The 24,720-nt window shown below is 39.0% G+C and overlaps 1 protein-coding gene across 3 annotated transcripts in view; it reads right to left on the bottom strand.

Annotated features, from left to right (window-relative positions):
* Positions 1-9,964: 9,964 nt before the first annotated feature.
* Positions 9,965-24,720, bottom strand: part of ABHD5 (abhydrolase domain containing 5, lysophosphatidic acid acyltransferase) — a 30,479-nt gene continuing 15,723 nt past the window's right edge. For all 3 annotated transcript variants that reach the window (XM_069473551.1, XM_069473550.1, XM_069473553.1), the window contains 4 exons: positions 15,695-15,849; positions 13,157-13,268; positions 11,020-11,206; positions 9,965-10,439 (listed from right to left, as the gene is read on the bottom strand). In XM_069473551.1, coding sequence (XP_069329652.1) covers positions 10,350-10,439; positions 11,020-11,206; positions 13,157-13,268; positions 15,695-15,849 — 544 coding nt within the window. In that variant the 3' untranslated portion in view covers positions 9,965-10,349. The remainder of the gene's footprint in view (positions 10,440-11,019; positions 11,207-13,156; positions 13,269-15,694; positions 15,850-24,720) is intronic.

Here is a 24,720-nt window from a genome sequence, read left to right on the forward strand (position 1 = left end):
AGCATGGCAGGCCTCTACCTAGCCACGTCTCAAGGGACACTAGAGCAGAAAGATTCTCAAAGTCTGATCCTGTACTTCCGTTTCCCGTAGAGCAGAGTAAGACCCTACTGGGGACTAACCCACCTGCCACTAACTTTAAAGTGCAGAATAGTAAGAAACAACAACCTGAAGACAATAGAGAACGAACACAAGCAAACAGATTCAGGAAGGGAGTGGACACCTGGAAAAGAGAACAGCATTTTTACGGCTTTTAGACTGAGGGAAGGCCGCAACTCCATTAGAGGTAGGGAGGAGAGAACTCTGCTCGAAAACCAGCAGTGCTTCTGGCTTCAAGAACCAGAGAGCAGGCCGGGTGCGGTGGCTCATGCCTGTAATCCTAGCACTCTGGGAGGCCGAGGTGGGAGGATCGCTCGAGGCCAGGAGTTCAAGGCCAGCTTGAGCAAGAGCGAGACCCCGTCTCTACTAAAAATAGAAAGAAATTATCTGGCCAACTAAAAAATATATATATAGAGAAAAAATTAGCCGGGCATGGTGGCGCACGCCTGTAGTCCCAGCTACTCGGGAGGCTGAAGCAGGAGGATTGCTTGAGCCCAGGAGTTTGAGGTTGCTGTGAGCTAGGCTGATGCCACAGCACTCTAGCCTGGGCAACAGAGCGAGACTCTGTCTCAAAAAAAACAAAAAACAAAAACCTAGAGAGCATAGCTCAGGGCAACTACAGCCTCTGCAAAATGAAGGGGCGGGGGAGTCCTGGAAAGGAGAGAGCCAGAGAGGGGAGCTCCAAAGTCTGGATATAATGTCTGCCCAAATTTCTGCCTGTATGGGGCAGACTCCCAACTAAGAATAAAATAATTAAACTGAGATTTCAGCTGCTGCCAAGAGACAGCATTTGTAGTTTGAGTCCAGCTGAATGAACTGCCTGATAAACAACAGAACAAAAAAATTTTAACATTCCTGTCAGATGTGTTGGGGGGGTGGGGTGGTTGTTAAAATGCAGATTTCCAGGGCCCCACCCACAGATCTGCAGAATCAGAATCTCTTGGAGGTTGTGCCTCAACCTGCATTTGTATTATACCAAGCAGCCTCGATGGCTCTTTGCCATGCTGGAGTTGGAGCCTCGCTGCTCTGAGAGTTGGCACAGTCCACCTCTCATGCTCAGATGTTTGCTGAAACAGGCTGTACCTGAGGGCGTGGTGTTCTGTCTTTGGCTGCCAAGGAAAATGCGTCAGCATCGGGCATCTTTGGTGCTGGCCAAGTGAAGCTAAGAGGTCATTCCACCACGCAGAGGAGATGCTTCACTCCTTTCAGATCATCACTGAAAACTTTTTGATAGGGAAGAGGGCCACATTGAGACAGGGCAGCTGTTCCTCAGTGGTCTTCTGCAGGTCAGCACGAGAATCAAGCCCTTTCGTGGTGTCATCCTTACTGTCGGGCCTCCCTCCTCTGCCATCTTTTACTCTCCATATCCCCTACCTGGTGCCCCTCTGTGATATTATGAAATATATATTTGTTCTTTGACCATACAACTCACAAAATCCTTGGAATCTCCCAAGTGATGTCATTTTGTGTGCTGATGATTGACTGATAGCTTCAGGATGGGGCTGGCCACTGGAAAGACAAAGGCAGGATTAGAGGATTGGGACTTTGAGCCCCACCTCCCAACCTCCAGAGAGGGGAGAGGGTCTAAAGGTTGAGCTGATCACTAATGGCCAATGGTTTAATCATGCCTATGTAATGAAGCCTCCATAAAAGCCCAAAGGACAGGGTTCAGAGAGCTTCCAGATAGCTGAACACGTGGAGGTTCTTGGGGGATGGCGGCCCCAAGTAGGGCATGGAAGCTCTGCGCTCTTCCTCCATACCTTGCCCTACACATCTCTTCATCTGTATTCTTTGTAATATCCTTTATAATAAACCAGTAAGTGTGTTTCCCTGAGTTCTGTGAACTGCTCCAGCAAATTAAACCCAAAGAGAGGGTCTCGGGAACCCCAATTTGAAGCCTGTCAGTCAGAAGTTCCGGAGGCCTGGATGAGCAACTGGTATCTGAAGTCGGGGGCAGTCTTGGGGACTGAGCCCTCACTCACCTGATGCTATCTATCTCCAGGTAGTATCAGAATTGAATTGGAGGACACTCATTTGGTGTCCACTGCAAAATTAATTGCTTGCTTGCTGGTGGGGAGAAATCCCCACATACTTTGGGATCACAGAAGTTTTCTGCGTTGATCGTTGTTGTGTTGGTATGACAGCAGAGGAAAAACATGGTTTGGGGTTTTTCCAAACACCCTTCCATCCCATGGAAAACAGAATTTTCAAGTCTTGAACAGATATATGTTAAAGATCTGTTGGGCCTTTTGTAAGTCCCAACAGAAATACAGTAAGCTGCTTGGCACAGGAAGTGAAATACTAGTTCATGTCTGGCAATCTGGTCTCAACATTTAGCTGTTTCCATTGCTGTAACTTCCAATTATAAAAACATTCATAGACAAAAAAACTAGGAAACAGCTCATAATAAATACAACAACAATGTACTTATCCCCTACCCTGGTCATTGTAATTAATATGTCTAATTCTACCGAGGAGGAAGTGGACCAGTCACATTCAGCTTTCCATACCTGTCCCCATGACAAGTGTCCAGAATCACAGTGTGGCAAATCAGCCTCCACATCTGTCAGTCAAATGACCCTTCCCTCAGATGAGGACACTATTTTAATTAAAAAGTAGGCTAGGGTTATTCTAAATTTTCAAACAATTAATAGGCACTTCATGGAAACCTTTTAAGCCTTAAGTGAATATATAGAAACTTTTTAAAGGATTAAAGTATATGGTAAAATAAAATGCCTTACCCATGTCATTTAGAAAACTCCTGGATAAGAATGTTTCTAAATTTTAAATCTGGGAGCTAATCTAAGTGATCCTAAAGCCAGGCTACTGCCAGAAAACAGGTAAACAAATTCTAACTAGTTCTAACTTACTACAACATTTTTAAAAAAAAAATTTTAAAGGAGAATTTTTAGAGAAAACAATAGGAGAGAGATGGTGGTGCATGGATGGGGAAGAGAGAAAGAGAAGTAGGGCTCGGCCGGGCGCGGTGGCTCACGCCTGTAATCCTAGCACTCTGGGAGGCCGAGGCGGGTGGATCACTCGAGGTCAGGAGTTCGAGAAGTAGGGCTTAACAGATATATAGAAGTACACATTCTAATCCAGGTGCCCCTTTCAGTAAGTTTAAGCAAAAGGACAAATAAAAATGGCAGTTTTGTGTTGGGACCGTTTCTTAGGGACAGACCAGTTATATCTTTATAGCTCAATTTCTAATAGTTGAGTTACAGAGACTTACAGCCTTTTCCACCATTGAACATCTGTCCTACTTCCTATGATCCAGATCTTCACATGCACACACAGAAAACAGCACAGCCAGTAAGATCCTTTGGTTATTTTCTTACTTATTTCATACTAACCAAGAGCTTTTCTACATTTTATATGGTTTTTATTAACACAATGAATGCAAAAGAATCCAAAGTTTGCAAAAGCATGTACAACAGAAAGAACCGCCCCTTTCCAAAGCTAACCAAAGTCCAAATCCAAACCTGCTAACCAAAACCTGTTAACAAAATCATGTACATATTTATCCTCCCCAAAATGTCTCTACATATGAGTGTGTGTGTAACTACATCTTTACATAACTTCACACACTATTCTGTATGCATGTATATATTTACATGCGTGTGTATACATACATGAATATTCTGCATTTTGGTTTTTCATTAAAAATATTTTGGAAATATTCCAGTGTATGAATGTAGCATAATTTAATCAGTCATATGTTTGCAGACTCTCAATATTACAATGTCACAATGAACACTTTATAGGTGTCTTTGCATATTGGTGCTGGTGTATTTGTGGGATAGAAACTTGGAAACAAAATCGTGGAGCACTTAAAATTTTGCCATATACAGCATTGCTAATGACTTGTCAAAGGGGTTGTACCTATTAAAATCCATCAATAGCATATGAGAGTTCCTATTTGCCCTTAGCCTTTAATACATCACCCCAACCGTGCTCTCCTGCACCACACTTTACCCCTCTTTCTGTGGGGTATTATCTTATATAAGGTTTTCCCTCCAGCTACTACCTACTTTCTGCTCTTTCTTTATGCCTAGAAAAAGTTGTTTATAATGGCATTCTCCAATCTCTCTCATCTCATTCTGTTATTTAAATTTCCATTACAGTAATCCTTAAACATGCATAACAGTGGAGAAAATAGAATAAACCCTACATAAGCCCCAATATGTCTATAACCTAGCATCAATGTAACATTCTGCTTATTTTATCTAGTACCTGCCCATTGCCTTTTTTCCTCTGGAGTATTTTCAGGTAAATCCTAGTTCTGATTTCAACCACGAATACTTTAGTATGTATCTCTAACAGATAAGACCTTTAAAAAAAGTCACTATACTATTATTTCACCCAACAAAATTAATAATTCCTTAATATCATCTGATACCCAGTCCATCTTAAACTTTTCTCGAATTGTTTCAAAACTGTTTTTTATTTTGTTCAAATAATACAAACGAGGTCCTTTAAGTTCCTCTAATCTTTAAGTCCCACTATCACTTTTATTTTACACCTTCAGTTGGTTGAAGAAACCGTATTATTTGCCCTATGAAATGTCCCATATTCTGGATTTAGCAGCTAGCATGTTCTCTCTTTCATGTTTTTACAAACTCATCATTAGATGTGGGGGTTTGATTAAATTCAGGTTCAATTTTTGTCTGTTTTGGGCAATAATTCATCACAGCTGGTGTTGGGTTCTTGCTATTGCAACACATCAAAGGCATGTAATGACTCGTTGTTCCTTTTTCAGTAATGCTAAGATTGATCAATGGGTTCAGATGTTATCAACCTGAACCACCCAATAAAATGCTTCTCATTAACTTTTCACCTCATGCTTTTAGTAGCCTAGATCTGTTATTTCATTAGAGGTGGCCAAATGGTGTTTTCCTAATCCTATCATTCCTCTGTTATTTAGCCATGATTCTTACATGAAGAACTTTCCCTTATAAGGTTAACCTGATACACAAAGAAATTGGGACAAATGCTTCATTTTTCCCATTAGCGATTTTCAAAATATTGAGTTGGTGCCCTAGTAACCTTCAAAAGTGACCAGTTTTTTAATAGCATTACAACCTGATGGTGTTTATCTATTTCATGTTTCAACCCATTTTTCTTTCCTTCCTTCCCTTCCTGCCTGCTTCCCTCCCTTCCTTCTTTTTTCCCCTTCCTTCTCTTTCTTCTTCTTCTTTTTTTTTTTTTTTTGAGACAGGGTCTCACCCTATTGCCTGGGCTAGAGTATAGTGGCGTCACCATAGCTCACAGCAACCCCAAACTCCTGGGCTCAAGTGATCCTCCTACCTCAGCCTCCTGAGTAGCTGGAACTACAAGTGTGCCACCAAGTTCAGCTAATTTTTTAGTTTTTGCAGAGATGGGGTCTCACTATTGCCCAGGGTGGTCTTGAATTCCTGGCCTCAAGCAATCCTCCTGCCTAAGCCTCCCAAAGTGCTAGATTACAGGCATGAGCCACTGTGCCCAGGCCCATTATTCCTTCTGATGCTCAAAGTGTCCCATCTTTGGCCAAGGGAAGCCCCTTCAAGTTGGTTCTTGGGTCCTTTTGACATGACCTTATTCTCATTGCTTCCTTCCTTGCTTTCTGACACAAGATATTCCAGACTCATCTTGTCCTTTCCTTGCCTCTTTCAGTGGGACAGTCTGGATGCTAGAGTGGACCTTACTACTGAGTTGTGATGATTTCTAAGCCTTTTCAGTGGACAAAGTTATGCAACATGTATTTTCTAGAAAGAGAAAAATCACAGGATTTTACTGGTATTTCCAATTCAAATATAAAATTCAGGGTTTTTACTTGATGTTATTGTGTGTCTCTTTCCTCTTCTGCTGAAAATCTTGGCTCTGGATTCCAATGACAAAAGTAAATATTTGCTTTATTATATATAAATACCCAGTTTCAAAATGACAACACCAATATCATTGCTAAAAATAAAACTACTGAACGCAGTTTAAGATTTCTTTGTGGTTCTTTGATCTGTAGGATATAGTCCATTAGGAAAGTGCCGACAAAATGCTGGGCTTTCAAGTCACTTGAAGTAATTCTACGTGTGGCTATACCACCAACTTGATAGACTGTTAAGTTTGCCTGTTTTAGTTTTAAGAGTTGTTTTGGGGGGTTGTTTTTTGTTTTTTGAGACAGGGTCTCACCCTCTTGTCTGGGCTAGAGTGCAGTGGTGTCATCATAACTCACTGCAACCTCAAACTCCTGGGCTCAAGGGATCCTCCTGCATCAGCCTCCCTAGTAGTTGGGACTACAGACATGTGCCACCACGCTTGGCTAATTTTCTTTTATTTTTTGCAGAGATGGGGTCCTGCTATGTTGCACAGGCTGGTCTTGAACTCCTGGCCTCAAGTGATCCGCCTGACTCGGCCTCCCAAAGTACTAAGATTACAGACGCAAGCCACTGCGCCTGGCCAAGAGTAGCTTTTTTAAAAAAAAATTTTAATTATACAAAACATTGACAAGGCACCAAAGGTATACAAGATACAAATCTAGTTACCATCCTTGTCCAGCTCCCTAGTACTACTACCAAAGGAATCATTTTATTAGTTATTGGTATCACTAATCCTTTCACTGCCTTTTTTTAAAAAAAACAGAAGAAAATACACATGCATATATACTTTTTCCATTTTTCTCTTCCCTTCTTACACAACAGCACACCATATATCCTGTTCAGCACTTTACATTTTTCATTTCCTATATTCTGTAGATGACTCCATACGGTACCCAGAAATAGTCCTCATTCCTTTTTACAGCTATGCAGTATTCCATTGTATGGGTATACCATAATTCTTCCACCAAGCCTCTATCAGTGGAGATTTGGGTGGCTTCTAGTCTTTACCTGTTATAAATAGTGCTATAATGAAAATATTTGTGTATATACCATTTCATATTTTGGTCAGTGCATCTCAGAAATGGGACTACTAGGTTGAAGAATAAATTTATACTGAATTTTGCTATTTATTAATTCTATTCACAGAGATTTGTGCTTTTCAGAGTGTCTGTTTCCCCACTGTCTCACCAACAGTGTACATTGCCTAATTTAGATTTTCCCCAATCTGACAGGTAAGAAAGGTGTTTCAGTAGTTTTGTGTTCTCTTATTATGCATACCCTCACATGTTTAAGGGCTACTTGCATTTTACTTTCCATGAACTATCTGTTCATATCTTTTTGTCCATTCTTTAAGTTCTTCTCAAAGTTTAGAAATTTTTTATGTATTAGGGCCATAATTAGCCCATTGTAATACATGCTGCAAATGTTTTTCCCAGTTTCTTATTTATCTTATAACTCTGCTTTTCTGGTCATCCAAAATTCGTTTTAGCTAGTTAAAGATATAAACTTTTCTTTTTATTGCTTCTGGATTTTCAGTCCTAGGAAAGTTTTTCCCACTTTCAGATTACATAGGAATTCACTTATATTTTCTAGTTATTTAGAAGGTTTCATTTTTATAATTGGGCCTTTGATCTATTCAGATTCTATCCTGTGTACGGTGTGAGAAATGGATTCAATTTTATTTTTTTCCATATGTTTAACCACTCTTGTCTCAACACCATTTTTTAAGTCTTTTTCCCCATCAATGAGATGCTTCCTTTATCATATACTAAATTCCTAAAACTTTCTCTATATTGTTTATGTGAATAGTATAAAATCTAGTAGGGTTATTCCTCTTTCCTCAATGTTATTTTCTAGGGTTCTTTTGGCTATTCTTGTTTATTCTTTCCAATATGTTGGTACAGGAAAAAACTTTTTGTTTTATTGGGATCTAGTATGGTGCTTTAAATATAAAAAAATATATATAAATGAAGACATTTCAAAGTGTTCTCTAGATAATATTCTGAAACCAACCCTGGGCAATAATTTTTGGAAAATTAGTTTTAGAAGAACCGGAAAAAAACCAGAAATCATCTTAAGGGAATGTGTGGACATAGGTAAAGCCATGTATGGCGGCCACAACTGCAGAGCAGCTTCCTTCAGAATAATGAGTGTTTACTTAATCCTCACTGGATCTATGTGACTGTAATAACTATTTTAAACAGATCGGTCCATACTAAAGACTCAATATATATAGCTGTCTTGTGACTACCACAGTAAAATTTATTTTGTAAAATAGAATTAAAGTACATTGTGCATAACTTAGCAAAGATCAAATGCCAAATTCTTTTTTTAAAGAACACATTTAGTGCCCACTTTATTTTCAAGAATTTGAGGATTGTGATCTTCTCTGCTAGTTCAATCTTCACAAAATTACATATACTATATCCCCAGGTAAAATCTAACTTTTTAAAAGAGTTATGACATTGTTCAAATAAATCAAATTCAGCAAGTAGGAAAGTAAGTTTCACTTGATATTTGGGTATATCTTTTTCTTGAATCACTTGACACATCTGTGGCCAGAAACCCCATTCACTAAGTGAACCAAGTCACTTTACTCCAAGGGCTGGGACCAAGTTTCCTGTGCAGACACTTTCCTGTATAAGTGAACTGGCATCCTCCCAGCAAAGGATAATTAAGAGAGATTAGAGAGTGTGTCAAACAGAAATACAAAAATATTGTCCAAATTATTTGTACCATTTACAGGTTTGAATCTGGCTATCCAAGATACTAATAAAAAGTTAAAGCTATTTTTGTTCTTAAGGTAGAGAAATCAGACAACACATCTTGACTACCATATTGCCTTCTTGCATTCACCTGTTTAATCTGACTAGTGAGATAAATTGTTCATTGCGAAGCTGTTTGCCACGATTCAGTATAATCTGTCTATTCTTTTGTAGGGAAGATATGTTGAAAATAGAATGTTCAGTCTTTCTGGCAGTTAATCAACAGTGATACAACCTTACATTTTCTAACAATTACAAATTTCCTAATTAACCATTTTAAAAATGCAATAACCAAAACTATTAAACCAATATTTGCTTGAGTTTACTGTTTTTATTTATATAACCACCTTTCTCCTAGACAAGCAACATTAGCAAAACACAAGGCAAAAATGCCTTGTTGGTGACAATCCTATTCAATTTTCTTTTGTGGAGGGTTTTCTCAGCAGCCAGTTACCACAGGGAGGTTTTTCACAGTTTCAAAGACGTTTTCCTCATTTTAAAACCACAGAAAGTGACACACTTGAGGGTTGTCACTATTAAATAGTTCAATCAACCATAGAATTTTTGTAATATAACTTCAAGTATGTAATGATTTAATCAACACAATACTCTTAATAATTTAAAAAACCCAGTATTAGCTCATTTCTGGTGCTATGAGACATAACACCACCATCTATTTTTATATTTTAGTGGTAAAAATGCAATCCAGTTTTAGTACCCATCTATAAAAGTTAAATATTAATGAAAGTATGATATGCCTTGGCTTTCTGTAAGGTAACAGTCTTAATAGCCCCTTAAGTGAAGAAATCTGTTCCATTTGCTGCATCCTGGTTCATGGAAAAGAATAGTATTAATGGGAGGAATAAAAGGCAGACTTTTACTTAAGGTTTTTCAGTACTCAAATCACTTAAGTATTAATGTTATGTTTCCTTGAAGTATAGAATTATATCACACATGGAAGGTTCCAAGGGGCTGTTATTGCAGATTGTATATGTCAGGATGGACCATATTTAAAATGTTTACATTTGCAGCCTTAAATACAAAAACAAAGAAAATCAGAAAAATTAATGCTAGTGATTACCCTATTCTTTTAACCAAAAACCTGTTTTCTCACTCCATTTCAAAAACAAAGTGAAATATTAGAACTGACAAATTTTTACATTAAAAACACTGATTTTGGATTAACTATATCAGTTATTAGACATGATAAATATATGCAAAGAAAATAAAGTGCACCTTTATAGTATATAATAAACCCAGAAATCACTTCTTTAAATTGGCACTATAGACTGTAATATAAAAAGTACCCAACAAGTTAGATAAAAATGAAAAAATTCTCAGCTGAAAAATTATAATTTTTCAGTATATCAGAGGGACAAATAACCTTTTATTTAAAGCTATTAAATGTGGAGACTCTTACGTATTTCAATTTTGTGTAGGAGAAAGGAAAGCCGTTCTTCTAGAAGGCACTAACTGGTTTAAATGTGCAAGCAACTTCACAAAGACAACATGTGCAAAGTACAGTCTAGAAGTCGGCCTGCTTCTGGTGTTGTATTCCTTGCTCTTCATCGTAGACTATGAATTATTGCTGAAGAACTGTTATCAGTCACCAGGTTTTCCTACAACTTCAGTGTATTCAGTCCACGGTGTCACAGATTTCCTTTACTTTCTGATTGAACTCTTCTGGTTGATCTGCATATACATAATGCCCTGCCCCCAGAATAGCCTGGGTAAGGAAAAACATTTACACAGTGAGTAAAAGCACTTAATAAAACACAATGATATATAAGCAAAGACACAGTAATAAAAGTGAGAGCCACTGTATTTAAATAAAACATAAAAGAATAAGCAACATTTATCTCTAATAACTAGTATTTCTATAAAGAGGATCTGAGAATAAATAGAAAAATATACCAATCTTAATAAAATTTTAATACACAAAAACTCTAAACTGACCACTAATGAAAGGGCCAACAGAGAAGCTGAATGAAGTGAGAATGCGCTGCCCTGTTAGTTGGGGTTAGTTGAGGAGCTATTGCATTAGTCCCTCTCCCAGTCTCTCCTAATGCTGAGATGCTGTGGCTCTAGGAACGGGAAAGGCCCCTCAGAAAGGTGACTCCCTGCTTGGACAAGAAGATTTGTGTGGGTCAAACTCTGTGCCACCACATGTGATATCAGGTCTCTGAATGAGGCTGCAGGTACAGCTCAGATGTGAAATCACAGGGATGACCTGAAACATCATTTAAGGGAGATAATAAAACAGACTTCACCTACAACTTAAAATCAAAATCCAGCCACACACTTACTATTGTCTTCACATATGACTGTGGTCGTAATGACTGGATGCTGATGCCAGAATTGCCATCTATGCAGGATCGGGCGCCAAAGATCACTGAGACTGGAATGTCAGGGTGCATTTTACCTATTCGCTGGAGCATTGGCCTTTTTGCCCATCCATAAGGAATAGTCATATTCTTGAAAGCTGTCTCACCACTTTAAGGGCAAGGAGAAAATCACATTGTATGACTTTTGGGAGTGTGTATGCATTGTACTCTTACCTCTATTAAAACATATTCATATTTAGTTTTTCCACCATTTAAGTAAAACCTCAGCTTAAATAGAAAATAATTTACTAGATAGTATAAGGAACGAATCTCACAGAAGCTATAGCACTGTTAGATAAACAAGACTGCTGTATAAGCAGCAGCTGAATAAAAGTTACCTTCTTCTAAACCAAAACATGCAACTCTAATTCTCTATCATTAACTTATGAAATTATTTCTTGTGGGGGATAGTTAAAATATGTTCTTTCACTCTGACTTATTTCAAACTGATGTAGAAGGTAGCTTTTCAATGGGTTTATGGCACCAGCTTTTCACCTGCAATGGCAAAACCATTACCAAGTTAAGAAGAAATTCAGATTAGGTATTCTTGTAAACTCCCAGGAGAGGTCCGTTTTGCTGTCACTTCTGCTATTCTTGCAGGGCTAGACATTACTCTACATTGCTTTTTATGAAGAAATTGAGTTTCACCACAAGAAAGGTAACACACTAGGTCTACATGTAATCATGAAATGAGAGTAAGTGAAGAGTAAACACTAAGACCATGTAGGACAATGGATGATGTTCCTGAGACAGATCCCTAAAAACTGTTAGAACAAGTCACTAAAGTGTATAGACTAATCCACCAGACCCTACTGCCTAGAAGTCACGAAACTTTATCTCTTAAGGACCCTGACCCTCTAGCCTCCTTCACTCTTGGCAGAGAACCTTTAGCCTACTTGATTAAAAAGACTGAGGTTACAGTTATATCTATCAATAGCTTCCATGGCCTCACCCTTTTAAATAAAGTAGGTATACACATTTTCTGCCAAAAGTAAGGGAGGGAAAACAAAAAAAGGGACGGAGCCTGTCTCTGCATCTAACCTCTCAGGCCTTTCACCCAAGTCTCAGTCTTAGAAAGGATGAGATGCCACTTCTACATTTTAAAGTGTGCTCTGTGGCCACCTATACTAGAATCACCTGAAGTACTTGATAGAGATGCAGCCCAGAACTGCAGAATCAGAGTCTTAGAAACAAGGGTTCAGGTGTCACATTTTTAAGAAGCTCCCTCAACAATTCTGGTACACAACAAGCATGAGAAGTGCAGCTCTCTTTGCCTTCCATTCTGGATGCTGCTTTTACAAACTTGGTGGCCTTGTCCTTCAGCCTTCTCCTAGCTCCCCATTGTCTTCAGGCTCTGTTTCCTCCACTGGTACCTTGCACCCAACATCCGTAAGTCATATAAAATATGTTTGGCCCTCTTGCTCCCTGTTGGCTACTACGCTCTCATTCTCTCTCTCTCTCCTTCCTAACCACTGTCAAAATACATGCAGAATCCCTCACTCACCCCTCTCTGCAGCTGTGTTTCTCATGCTGAGCTACAGATGTTTAGAGCTGCTCAATAAAAGAGAGATGCAAACATCAACTGAACCTGAAAAATGCTACACAGCATCTCCCATGCGCTTGGGAGATTCAATACCCTTTGGTACAGTAAAGGTTCTAGGAAGATCCATGATACAGAAAACCATTTACTTTTGTTTAATCCAGCATCTTTTTTTGTGGAACATTCATAGTCAGTTTGGGAAACACTGCTTCATGTGAAATCCTTCATCTCTCAACTCGGACCACCTCCTGGAGAAGCCCAAGACCAAGACTTCCTCAACTGATCCCTAAGCACTTCGGGGAAGGAAAGTACTTCTTACTTTTTAACCTCCCATCAGAACCTGGCCTAATATTTTATGTAGTAGATACTCTATGAATAAAGGAGTAAATTAAGAAGTGTTAGACACTTGTCCTTTTAAATTTAGTCATTTAACTACTGATAAAAATCTTCTGGACTTCTGATACAGTTTCAAAAAAGAAAAGTGTAAGACACGAGTACATTTAGAATCAGAACTCTTACCTTGGAGTCTGTACATTACAGTGGTAGATGTATTCCGTCACGGTATCATCTTCAAACATTGAAGAATACTTCCGTTTGAAATCAGGCCTTAAACGCTGCACGAGACTTAAACCTATTTAAGTAGGAAATAAAAACGTGCTTGTTTTAAATTATAATTAACTTATGGACTAAACAATATAGAAAGTTTTAGTGCTTGCTTGCATAAATACATACACTCAAATATATATTTTAGGTGAAAAAAAGCAGATTCTGGAAGCCGCTCTCCTCAAGTTCCCTAAGGGAAAAACTAAAATAAATTTAATATAATTAAAGAGTATTGTATACTGACTTACAGATGTGCGTCAGGAGCTCAAAAACATATAAGTTAGTTTTCCAAGACTTGTTTTTGTAGGAAATATAAATTATTTAAACATGGCAGGTGAATAGAGCAGCCCACACATAAAATTAACTTATTAACTTGCATTTCCTCCATAATTATAACACATTAGCATCTAAATGAAGTAAATTGGTATATATAAATATTTTGGTGGGAAAATAAATTCTGTTTCTGCTGTGACACTAGCAACACTCCATGTTAAGGTCATCCACGGTGGCGCTCTCACTGCCCTACTTGAGAAAGAGGCTGTGGCAAGGCCCCTAAGGGAAAGACGATGAGGAACAGAAGCCTTCATCTCATCACAATGTCATTCTGGGGCCCCAGAGACTAGCTGATTTCCCTTTCTGCTACCACCACTCCATTACTCCAGCAAGGTTTTGCTTCTTTACTGGCCCTCCTTTCCTATCTCTGAAGAAAGTATAATGTTCCACCAAGAATTTTTGTGATGCAGTTGATATTCGACATCACTTCCCCCTCCCCCAATTCAAGCAATAATGGGGGACCAAGGGCATGGCTTTAAAGATCCCAGGTACCCTCCTGCTCTCAACACTGTCTCCTAATTTCTTTTCATACTTTACTTTTCCCATAATTGCTATTTGTATACCTGTGATCTAGTGGAATCCATTTACATTTCAGGACTATATAGACTAATGAAGCTCTTAAGTAGTTCACCAAAGGAGGACCAGGCATGTAAGAAGGAGTGGTTCTACTAGGGAGGGCTGAAAGGACTGGGGGTAGGCAAAAAGTGCCATCTGTAAGAACACTGAGGGAGTGGAGTGTGGTCACCAATTCAAGCCCTGTGCCCTCTCTTGAGCCCCACAGTCCCACTGCTCTGTCCATCCACAAGGACGACACTAGAGCAAGGAGGAGCCAGGGCTGTGCAGAGGGAGCAGCATCTCCAGGCACCTATGTGGTAGTTATTTCCACACCCCTGCCTGACCCCCCATACCTCTCTGCTTTTCTTGCTAACACAACACATTTTATCTATTGTATCAATTAGGCAGCAATGTGCCCAGGAAAGCAGGCCCCTCAGAACAAATCATGATTGGTCAGTCACAGAAATTTATTCTTCTTTGCTGGTGAAAGAATTAGGGGTGGGAAGGGACATAAGGGAAGGTGTGCTAGGGCCTTCCAGGGAAGACTTTCTTCCCTGACAAAGCATTATGGAAAGAAGGACTATTTTCCATGCTTTCCTTTCTGCTTGTCAGGGTGCTGTTTAGTGAGATGATGCTCCATGCCACAGCAGCCATCAAACAACCATGAGGAAAAAGGCCAAGAGAATCATAGACACAGACCCAAACCCTAACATCAATGAGCTGGCTACTAGAACAACTGCTTAAACCACCTATCTCCAGACTGCTTGTTAGGGAAATGCTAAAAGACCTTATAGTTTAAGCCATTTAGGTATTCAGTTATTTGCAGCCAAAAGCACTCCAAACTGATACAAGTTGTAAAGGGGAAACGCAGAGGTTCAGACTATCATCATCTGTGGACAATGAAGGAAGGAAATATGCATGTGCATGGCTATAGGGCTAAGACAGAGCTGCCAAGAGTCAAATAAACTAAAGTCAAAGGCTAAACAATGGTACCTCAAAATAGGACCAGAAATATATACCAGGAGTCCCCATAATGTGGTGGAAAGAATGACTTTATCTTCCTAACACTCCGAGATTATGGAGAAAGGAAGAATCTGTGGGTGTGGGGATACCTGTTATCCCCAGGGTTGATAAAATCAGGTTTTGTGATCTACCAGCTGGATATCATCAATCGGTCAAATGCTCTCTAACACTCACCAACAGGTCAACATGCTACACTTCTCCCCATGCCCTGGGCTAGCAGAGATCCTTACATATTTCTCAAAGACACTCTGCTTGCTTGGCTTTTTTCAGAATGTTCTAGACTAACTAACCTCATTCTCAGTACCTCCCTCCTCTCTCTGCTGTACTAATTACTTGTAATGGTTACACTATAAAGACTACTCTTTGAGGAGAAGAGCCTAGTTTCATTATGTTTGTACACAGCATGGTACTTATTAGAGGAAGAAGAAAAAAAGTAAGGTTTTTTTGTTTGTTTCTAAGATTTTGACTAACAATGGTGATTGATAAATACTCCTCCACTGCTAATCTATAAACATTTTGCTTTCCTAGGACAAAAACACTCACCAAAGGGTCCTGCAATCCTGAGGCTAGCTAAAGGGTTAAAGGGAGTCAAAGCTGCTCCCAAAGCTCTGATCCAAACTGGAATTGGTCTGTCTTGATCAGCAAGGTCTGGTCGTTCAGGAAAACCCCAAGGCTCCACTAAAATGAGATGACTAACCCTGTTGGGGAAAGAACAGACTTAAGTTCATTTGGTTAATTCACCCTAAGGATATAAAGAACTAACATAATTTATAAAGTAAAGATAGAATGAACCACCTTCAAAAACCTTCATGTTAAAGACTAGTGGCTGAACAGGTTATATCATGCTCTCATTATGCATCAACTTTTCATATTCAGTAGGATTTGAGAGGTGTATGATAGAAAGAGGGCTTTATTTTTAATATCTCTAAATGTGGACAATAAAAGATGTGGAAAGTAGCACATATAAGTGTGTGTGTCTTGAGAAACAAGAGGGCATTTTTTTGTTGTTTAAGCTACACCCTGGCAGATGATATAGATCACTGACCACACAGAAAAATCCAATGATTCCATTTATCTCAAGGTTGACACTGCAGAAATGACTAAAGATCAATATCACACTCTTACAAAATAGCCTCGGATACTAACAAGAGTTATCTCCTCTGAAATTAATCATTCTAAAAATTTAAGAGAAGACTTAAAGTGGGTTTAAAAGTATCTTAAATGAACTTTTCACAAAAATGAGGATAAGCTAAGATGGACTGAAAATATACTCCCTAGTTTGGGATTCTAGAATTTGTCAAAAAGGAACATGTCTATCTACCCTACCCATAACATCATGATATACTGGCATTAGATTCTGTTCCCAATCCTTTCCTAATTTTCTTTCTTTCTTTTTTTTTTAGACAGAGTCTCACTCTGTTGCCTGGGCTAGAGTGCCACGGCGTCAGCCTAGCTCACAGCAACCTCAAACTCCTGGGCTCAAGCAATCCTCCTGCCTCAGCCTCCCGAGTAGCTGGGACTACAGGCATTCGCCACCATGCCCGGCTAATTTTTTTCTATATATTTTTAGTTGTCTAGTTAATTTCTTTCTATTTTTTAGCAGAGACAGGGTCTTGCTCTTGCTCAGGTTAGTCTCAAACTCCTGACCTCAAGCGATCCTCCCGCCTTGGCCTCCCAGAGTGCTAGGATTACAGGTGTGAGCCACCACGCCCAGCCTCTAATTTTCTTCTTTACTGACCAAAGAGATAGAAAATCTTCAGTCCAACTTGATATAAAAGTGTTTCATCTTGTTAATAATTTTAATTTTTCCATCATATGAAACTTCTTCCTGATGAAGGAAAACCAGAACTAACAACAGTATTTCCATATAGCTGCACCATGCTTTTATACATCATAAAGATTCTAAACAAAGCACAAAGGTCCTCCTGATACAATACAATGTTCACCTGTAACCAAAACAGCCAACAAATGCCAGCCAAATTTCCAAGGATGAACTGACAATGATTCTAAAGTCCCTTTCCTAAGTCAAAACTGAAATAGAAAGGTAAAGAAACTAAAATGTGGGCACAGATGGTATTATTCCTTATATAAAATCTGTTTTATTATTTTTGTCAGCACATATAAAGATGAGTTAGTAACAAGTCCCTTACCTTGGCTGCTTTTTTTTCCAAACAGAAAGCTTCAGAGCACAGATACAGAGCATAGAGCTCTATAGGCCCTTGGCGAATAGTCTAATCTTTCACCTCATATGAGAAGGAAGCTGAGATGTACTACGTGACTGGCCCCAGTATATAATGCTAGTTAATGTGGTACGAGGGCTAAAACCCCAATTTCACTGCTCCAGCAGCATACTAATAGATACTAACAAGACAATCGGCAGAAGGCCTTCTCTTCTAAAATTAGGCTAAGCAACATAAGATAAACATATTAGTAAGGGCAAAGCTTAACCTTTATCAACTCTAGATCAATCCTAATACTATCATCTAGATTTCATGGCACTGAGGAGATGTGTGGAATAAAACTATGAATCTGTGTGGAGACACATGATACATGAAACTTCCATATACTTAGTGTGCCTTCACAGCCTAAAAATTTCATATAAGAATATTTCCTAATAGTGTATAGGAAAGGGGTTGGAAATTAGTGTTTTATTTTTTAATGGCAAAGACTATCTCTTTTATTTTGACCACCTCCTAAATTCCTTTTATTATAGCCCACAATGAGATATAGGGTGGGGGATGGAGGTAGTATGCCAGAGGTATTAGGAAATTAATGAAATAGCCATTTAGTTGAAAGCAGCAAAGATTCATGTTAGGAAACAGCCGGTATTATTCATATTGATTTATCTTCCAAAGAGAAAAATGAACTCTTTATTAAAACATACCCTACCCTAAAAGACTGTGAAATTTGTGTTACAAATTTATTAAGAGATCTCGTCTAGTCTGCTTTAGGCTCTTTCTAACCTGCTAACCCAAGAAGGGGCAGAACAAAGGAAAGCTTTGAAAGTGTTTTGTTTTTGCCTTAGTTTGGCTTGCCTTTTTTTTTTTTTTTTTTTTTTGAGACAGAGTCTTGCTCTGTTGCCTGTGCTAGAGTGAGTGCCGTGGCATCAGCCTAGCTCACAGCAACCTCAAACTCCTGGGCTTAAGCAATCTTCCTGCCTCAGCCTCCCGAGTAGCTGGGACTACAGACATGTGCCACCATGCCCGGCTAATTTTTTCTATATATATTTTTAGCTGTCCACATCATTTCTTTCTATTTTCAGTAGAGATGGGGTCTCGCTCTTGCTCAGACTGGTCTCGAACTCCTGACCTCGAGCGATCCTCCCACCTCAGCCTCCCAGAGGGCTAGGATTACAGGCCTGAGCCACCGTGCCCGGCCTGGCTTGCCTTTTTAATATGATCTTGAAAATATTATCCCTAGGTAACAATGTTAGTTTAACAAATTATGCAAAGTATGTATATACATATATACACACACACATACACACACACACACACACAATATATATATATATATATTAGAGAGGGCAACCTTTTTATTTGTTTATTTTTAAAAGGAGTCAGTTTTCCCTATAATTGTTCAATCCTGTGTCTTCAGAACCTAGCATGGTGTTTAGCACATAGCAAATGCTTAGCAAACATTTGGATTATTATGCTTCTCTATGTTTCCTTTCCATCCTTGTTTATAAGGATATACAAATTTTATAGCATATAATCACAGAGTAGGCACAGGAGTTGGTCCAGCCTGGATTTTTCAGGTGCTCTGGATGACACTAGAACATCAATGTTATTTCTTATTCTGACAGGTCGTTACTCGTTACTGGGTAATAAAATCATTTAGAGGGTCAAGAACCAGTTTAGTTTGTTTTTTTATAAAATCATATTGTTTGGAATAGAAAAATACATAACAAGCATGAGTATTGTTCATAAAATTTTATACGTGTGGATGTCTGAAACAAGTTTTGTGGGATGATACACTTGAGATATATTTTGTATTTTTCTATTCCAAACAATACAGGAGAGTTTTGGTCAAAAAAGGTGGAAAATAATTTTTAAAAAGTCTACAACAATATCTAAACTGTAGTTATATACCATCTGCTTCTACTACATGTAAAAGACCTCAGAAAATAATTGTATTTTATTTTTAGTTATAAGGATTTCAAAGGAGACAGACCAAGCAAAGCACTTAGTTAGGTTGGTGGCTATCAAATGATTATCCAGTAAATATAAGCTAGTTATAGTAGTACTACAGACGAGCTAGAGCAGGATTTATTTCAGGGAACATGGGAAGACAGTGGCTGGAATCCTGTAGCAGTGAGAAATTTAATTTTTATTCTTCAGAAAAGCCTGATCACAGGTTTTGGCTCACAGGTTATTACAACTTTGCACCAGACCAAGTACTCCTCGTCTCCTTTTCTAGTGAAAAGATTATCTCCTCATTTGATAGGAGGTATTTGGTTTTAACATATAATATATCTAAACTAGTATAATTATCCAAACTCTATTCTCTAATATGCCATAGAGGATACCCTCTGCTGGGTATCTTTGTTATTTCACTCCTAGGGTATGCAATGGGTCCAACCAGACAGCACATGTGAGTCATCCTATTAAATATCTTTGTCAAGAATCAGACATTGGTTTAACCTACAGGAAAAACAATGAAAACCAGCAGAGCAAGAACAAGAGAACAGTCCATTAGTTTTGAAATATAAAAAGGCAATATTTTCAATGTTAGTCATCAGAGTTGGCCTTGACTTTGAAGATGGGAAATAGATTACAGCCTTAAGGGCAAGCAATGGACAGCATCTGCACCAACACAGTGGGACCAGATTTCATTTGGTCCAAATGCTAACAAACACCAGTTGGGCATGGTGGCTCACACCTATAATCCCAGCACTTTGGGAGACTAAGCCAGGAGGATTGCTTGAGGCCAGGAGTTTGAGACCAGCCTGGGCAGCATAGCAAGACATCGTCTCTACACACAAACACACATACACAAAATTAGCTGGGTGTGGTGGTACACACCTGTAGACCCAGCTACCCAGGAGGCTGAGGCAGAAGAACTGCTTGACCCCAGGAGTTTGAGGTTGCAGTGAGCTATGATGATGCAACTGTGCTCTAGCCTAGGCAACAGAGTAAGACCCTATAGAAAGAAAAGAAAAAAAAGAAAAGAAAAGGAAAGAAGGAAAGAAAGAAAATCAATACATACATACACACACATACATATATACATACATGCTAACAAGAGGATATAAGCCTGGCTTTCATAAGATATAAAGACAGCTACCAGCAAGAAATAAGGCAACAAGAAGAAGAATCAGACCCAGAATCAAAATGTACAAGGGAGTCCAAGGAAAAAGATCAGAAAGAATTCTAGTCAGCACACAGAGGAGGTATTCCCAAACGAAGTTAGCCCTAGGTATTGCCCATTGGCTCCAAGTCAGTGGGGTGAGAATAGGGAAGGCCCAGAGAACAATAAACTAAATACCTCCAGCTTCAGGTCAAATGGGATGACTTTTCTTATCAAGAGGGGCCAAAAAGAATTGCTTAGCCCAGATCTGTACAACCAGGAGACAGACCCAGGCAAGGTCAAAAGGAAAGTACTCAAGATCAAATTATCCGAAAACCTTTTAACTAGAGAAATAAAGACTAGTTGTAACCTATTCTGCTTGGAATGGATCTCTTTCTAAACACTTTCTAAGTTAAAAGTTTCTATATATCTTTTTCCTTAGTTTAAAACAAATACCTATAAAACACAGATAGTCTTTGTTTGGGGTCCTGAATAGCAGGAGCCAGAAGGAAAGGAAAATTAAAAGAAAAAACTGAGCACACACATGAAAGAAGGTGATGGTATCTTTGGCTATTACTGCTGGCTTACTCTACTCCCCCTTGTGAAGAAGGTTTTATAGAATGGCAGCCCAAGGCACCTCACATGTGAACGGCCCTACTGTTTGTAATCTAGCACTTTAATTTACTAATGAAATTACGAATGGCATCTCTAAGACCACGTGGTAAGAGAACTGAGATTAAGTAAGGTTGTTTTGGGGGAAGAAGAACAGGGGTTGTGCTCTCATTTGGAGTCACCTACTAACCAGTTCATAACTTCTCTGCCCACCAGCCACACTGGCCTTTCCAGAATGGCCCAAGCATATGCCTAGTATCGGGGGCTTTGCAATACCTGTCCTACCACCTGGAATGCTCTCCTGCCACCTGCTACTCTCCTTTGAGACCTCAGCTCAAGCTGCACTTCTATAGGGTACCATTACTGGACCCCAAGACCAGGTCAGGGTCTCATCAGGAGTTCCCACAGCACCACCCACCTCCCCTCCACAGCACTCATCACAGCTGTTATGCTACTTGTGCAGTAATTTGTGTGTCCTCCCCCAATACACTGTAAGTCTTAGACACACGGGGATTCTGTGCTTTGTTCACTGCTCACCACCGAGTCCAGCATATAGCACAACACCTGGCACATATTTGAAGGATGAATGAATAAACGACATGATGAAGCACAGAGGCATTCCTTTAATTAAGGTATGATTAACACCACCTATTTTTAAAAGATAGATGTGACTCAAAATTGCCATAATTTATAGTTATATAGAGCCTCTTTAGACATTTTCTTTTTAAAGAAAGAAATTAAAACTAAATGGCCCAAAACACAAAGTCAGTCAACATTATTTAAACACAACCAACCTGCTGGAAGACAATTTTAGAGTATTTCATTCAGCACCAATATTTCAATGGAAGAATCATGCAGGCACTTTTACATAAAGTGTAACGATTGCCTAATATTCAGTTTTTAACCAGTATCAAGAATCTGGGGAAAAATCTGGGCTCACTGCCACAAATTAGGCTATAAAATGACTTTTATGGATGGAGGCACTTTGCTGCTCATAGAGATGAGCCACCAATACTAACCTAATGTACCAAAATTTGGCAAAAATTGATCAGTTTGTATTTGTTCTCTATTGTAAGAATCCTTCCTGCACATTAAACTAGGCATTTTCATTCTTCTCCTCAAACTGTCCTATAAAAAGAAGGAATGGGCCAGTCATGGTGGCTCACGCCTGTAATCCTAGCACTCTGGGAGGCTGAGGCAGGAGGACTGCTTAAGCTCAGGAGTTCTAGACCAGCCTGAGCCAAGAGTGAGATACCGTCTCTACTAAAAATATTTTAAAAAATCAGCCAGGCATTGTGGCGCACGCCTGTAGTCTCAGCTACTTGTAAGCTGAGGCAGGAGGATCACTTGAGCCCAGGAGTTGGAGGTTGCAGTGAGCTACAGTTATGCCACTGTACTCTACTCAAAGTGACAGAGTGAAACTCTGTCTTAACAACAACAACAACAACAACAACAACAAGAAGGAAAACAAGGAAACCACAAGGAAAGAATGGAAGAATGGAGCTGCCCATTGAAGACAAGGACTGAAATAGGTATGGGTTGGAATACTAAGTCCCAACAAATAAAACAATATTGTTTTTGTGTTTTTCTCCCTCCATGCATAAAACAACTGAAAGTAAGGAGCTGTCATTTTACTTAAAAGAAAAAAATAAAGATTATATTTGTCACATCTAAGGAGGCAAGGAAAAAAGTAACATTCTTAAAGTCCATTAGGGAAAAAGAGAGAGAGAAGGTGAGGGGGAGAGAGAGAGAGACAGACAGACAGACAAAAGAGGCACAGTAAAGGCAGAGTAAAGGCAATTATTAATATCTGAATTCCATTTGGTCTTCAGACCACTTTTTCCCTCTCCTCAACCCCCCAAAAAATCTTTTCTAAAACTCAAAAGATTCATTTTAATCTCATGACGGCATAATAAAAATGCTACCTGGATCAAAAGAAAGTTGGATGAGGCACTAAGAGAAGGTGGTTCCATACTTGTTTGTTGATACTAAGCAGACTGCTGAAATGCACCAGAGAAAATGTATGTGTGCCACAGAGAAGTTTCTCTAGCTCAGGTAAAACATTCCAGATCACACAGAAGGCGATCCAGACAACCAGTCCATATGCTTAGTACTTCAAGAAACACCAAAGATGAGGTATGCTATAATGAGGAACATTTATACTTGTAGTAATCAGTCCTGTTTAATCTTGTTTTAACATTTGGATATCTGTGAGTCTACTTAACAGTTCTGTTAACCATATCAGATCATCTATGTAATTTTGTTCAAATTCATCTATTCAAGAAATATTTGCTGGGTACCCACTATGTGCCAAGCATGGCGTTCTGACTGACTGGATTTACTATCATGATTTATCTGAAAATCCAGAGAACATCATTATTTTGAAATTAACTGTGTCTAATAATTTAAGTTTTATGCAGTTAAAAATATAGGCTTGAATATCCAACACACTGTGGTTGTTCAATATTTTGGTGGCAACTAGACAAATTTAGACATGTTAATTACTTCAAGCATTCTCATAACCATCTATGCTACTACTTAGTGGTTCTTGGTCCTGACATAGTAGTCTAGTTTTATTTCTAGCATCAGATACAAACATTCAAAAATCATTTTCTAAAATAACAGTCAGCCCAACGCAGGGATCACTAACTTTGTTTTAGATATCTGTTGTTATTCTCTTTTATAAATGGTTTTAAAATATTCATTTCCTTCTGAATCCCTGAAGTTCCTCTATTTCTTTAGAGCATTTCACAATTGCAAATGAAAACCATATTAACTGACCTAATCAGTAGATAGCTATGAAGGGTCAGTATTCTAAGAATTAGGGGTTTAATGACCAGGCTCTAGCCCACAGAGCCCACACATCTCCAGAGAATAAATTCCACAAGACAGACATAATATACACTTGCTAAAAAACAAAGGAAATTCAACTCCCAAAAATAGCCCTGTTGTCTTATACCAGAAAAGTATACACTTCCTGGACGGGGTGCGGTGGCTTGTGCCTGTAATCCTAGCACTCTGGAAGGCCGAGGTGGGTGGATCTTTTGTGCTCAGGAGTTTGAGCCCAGCCTCAGCAAGAGCGAGACCCCGTCTCTACGAAAAATAGAAAGAAATTAGCTGAACAACTAAAAATATATAGAAAAAATTAGCTGGGCATGGTGGTGCATGCCTGTAATCCCAGCTACTCGGGAGGCTGAGGTAGAAGGATTGCTTGAGCCCAGGAGTTTGAGGTTGCTGTGAGCTAGGCTGACGGCATGGTACTCTAGCCTGGGCAACAGAGTGAGACTCTGTTTCAAAAAAAAAAAAAAAGAAAAGAAAAGAAAGAAAGAAAAGAAAAGTATACACTTCCTTCTCCTCTTTTCCCCACAAATACAATAGGTATTTGTCACTAAGCGTAAGACCCTATAAAAGAGAGTAACCCCCAAATGCCAATTACGAGAGGAAAATTTGAGTTTCTTTTGAAAGAATAGGTCAGTTGACAAGATTATTACTGTCTAGCACATATAGGAATATGATCTCTCCAGAAAAATCAGATGTAAATGCTGAAGCTTAGATAAAGAATCTTTAGAGAAAAAGTGGTTATTCCAGACGAAGAACACCCCAGGTACGCAGGGCTGCTGCTCAATACATTAAATACTGGAGTTATGCAATAGGGTGGTGTCATAGGT

Source organism: Eulemur rufifrons, chromosome 7 (genome assembly GCF_041146395.1).
Source record: "Eulemur rufifrons isolate Redbay chromosome 7, OSU_ERuf_1, whole genome shotgun sequence".
NCBI lineage: Eukaryota > Metazoa > Chordata > Mammalia > Primates > Lemuridae > Eulemur > Eulemur rufifrons.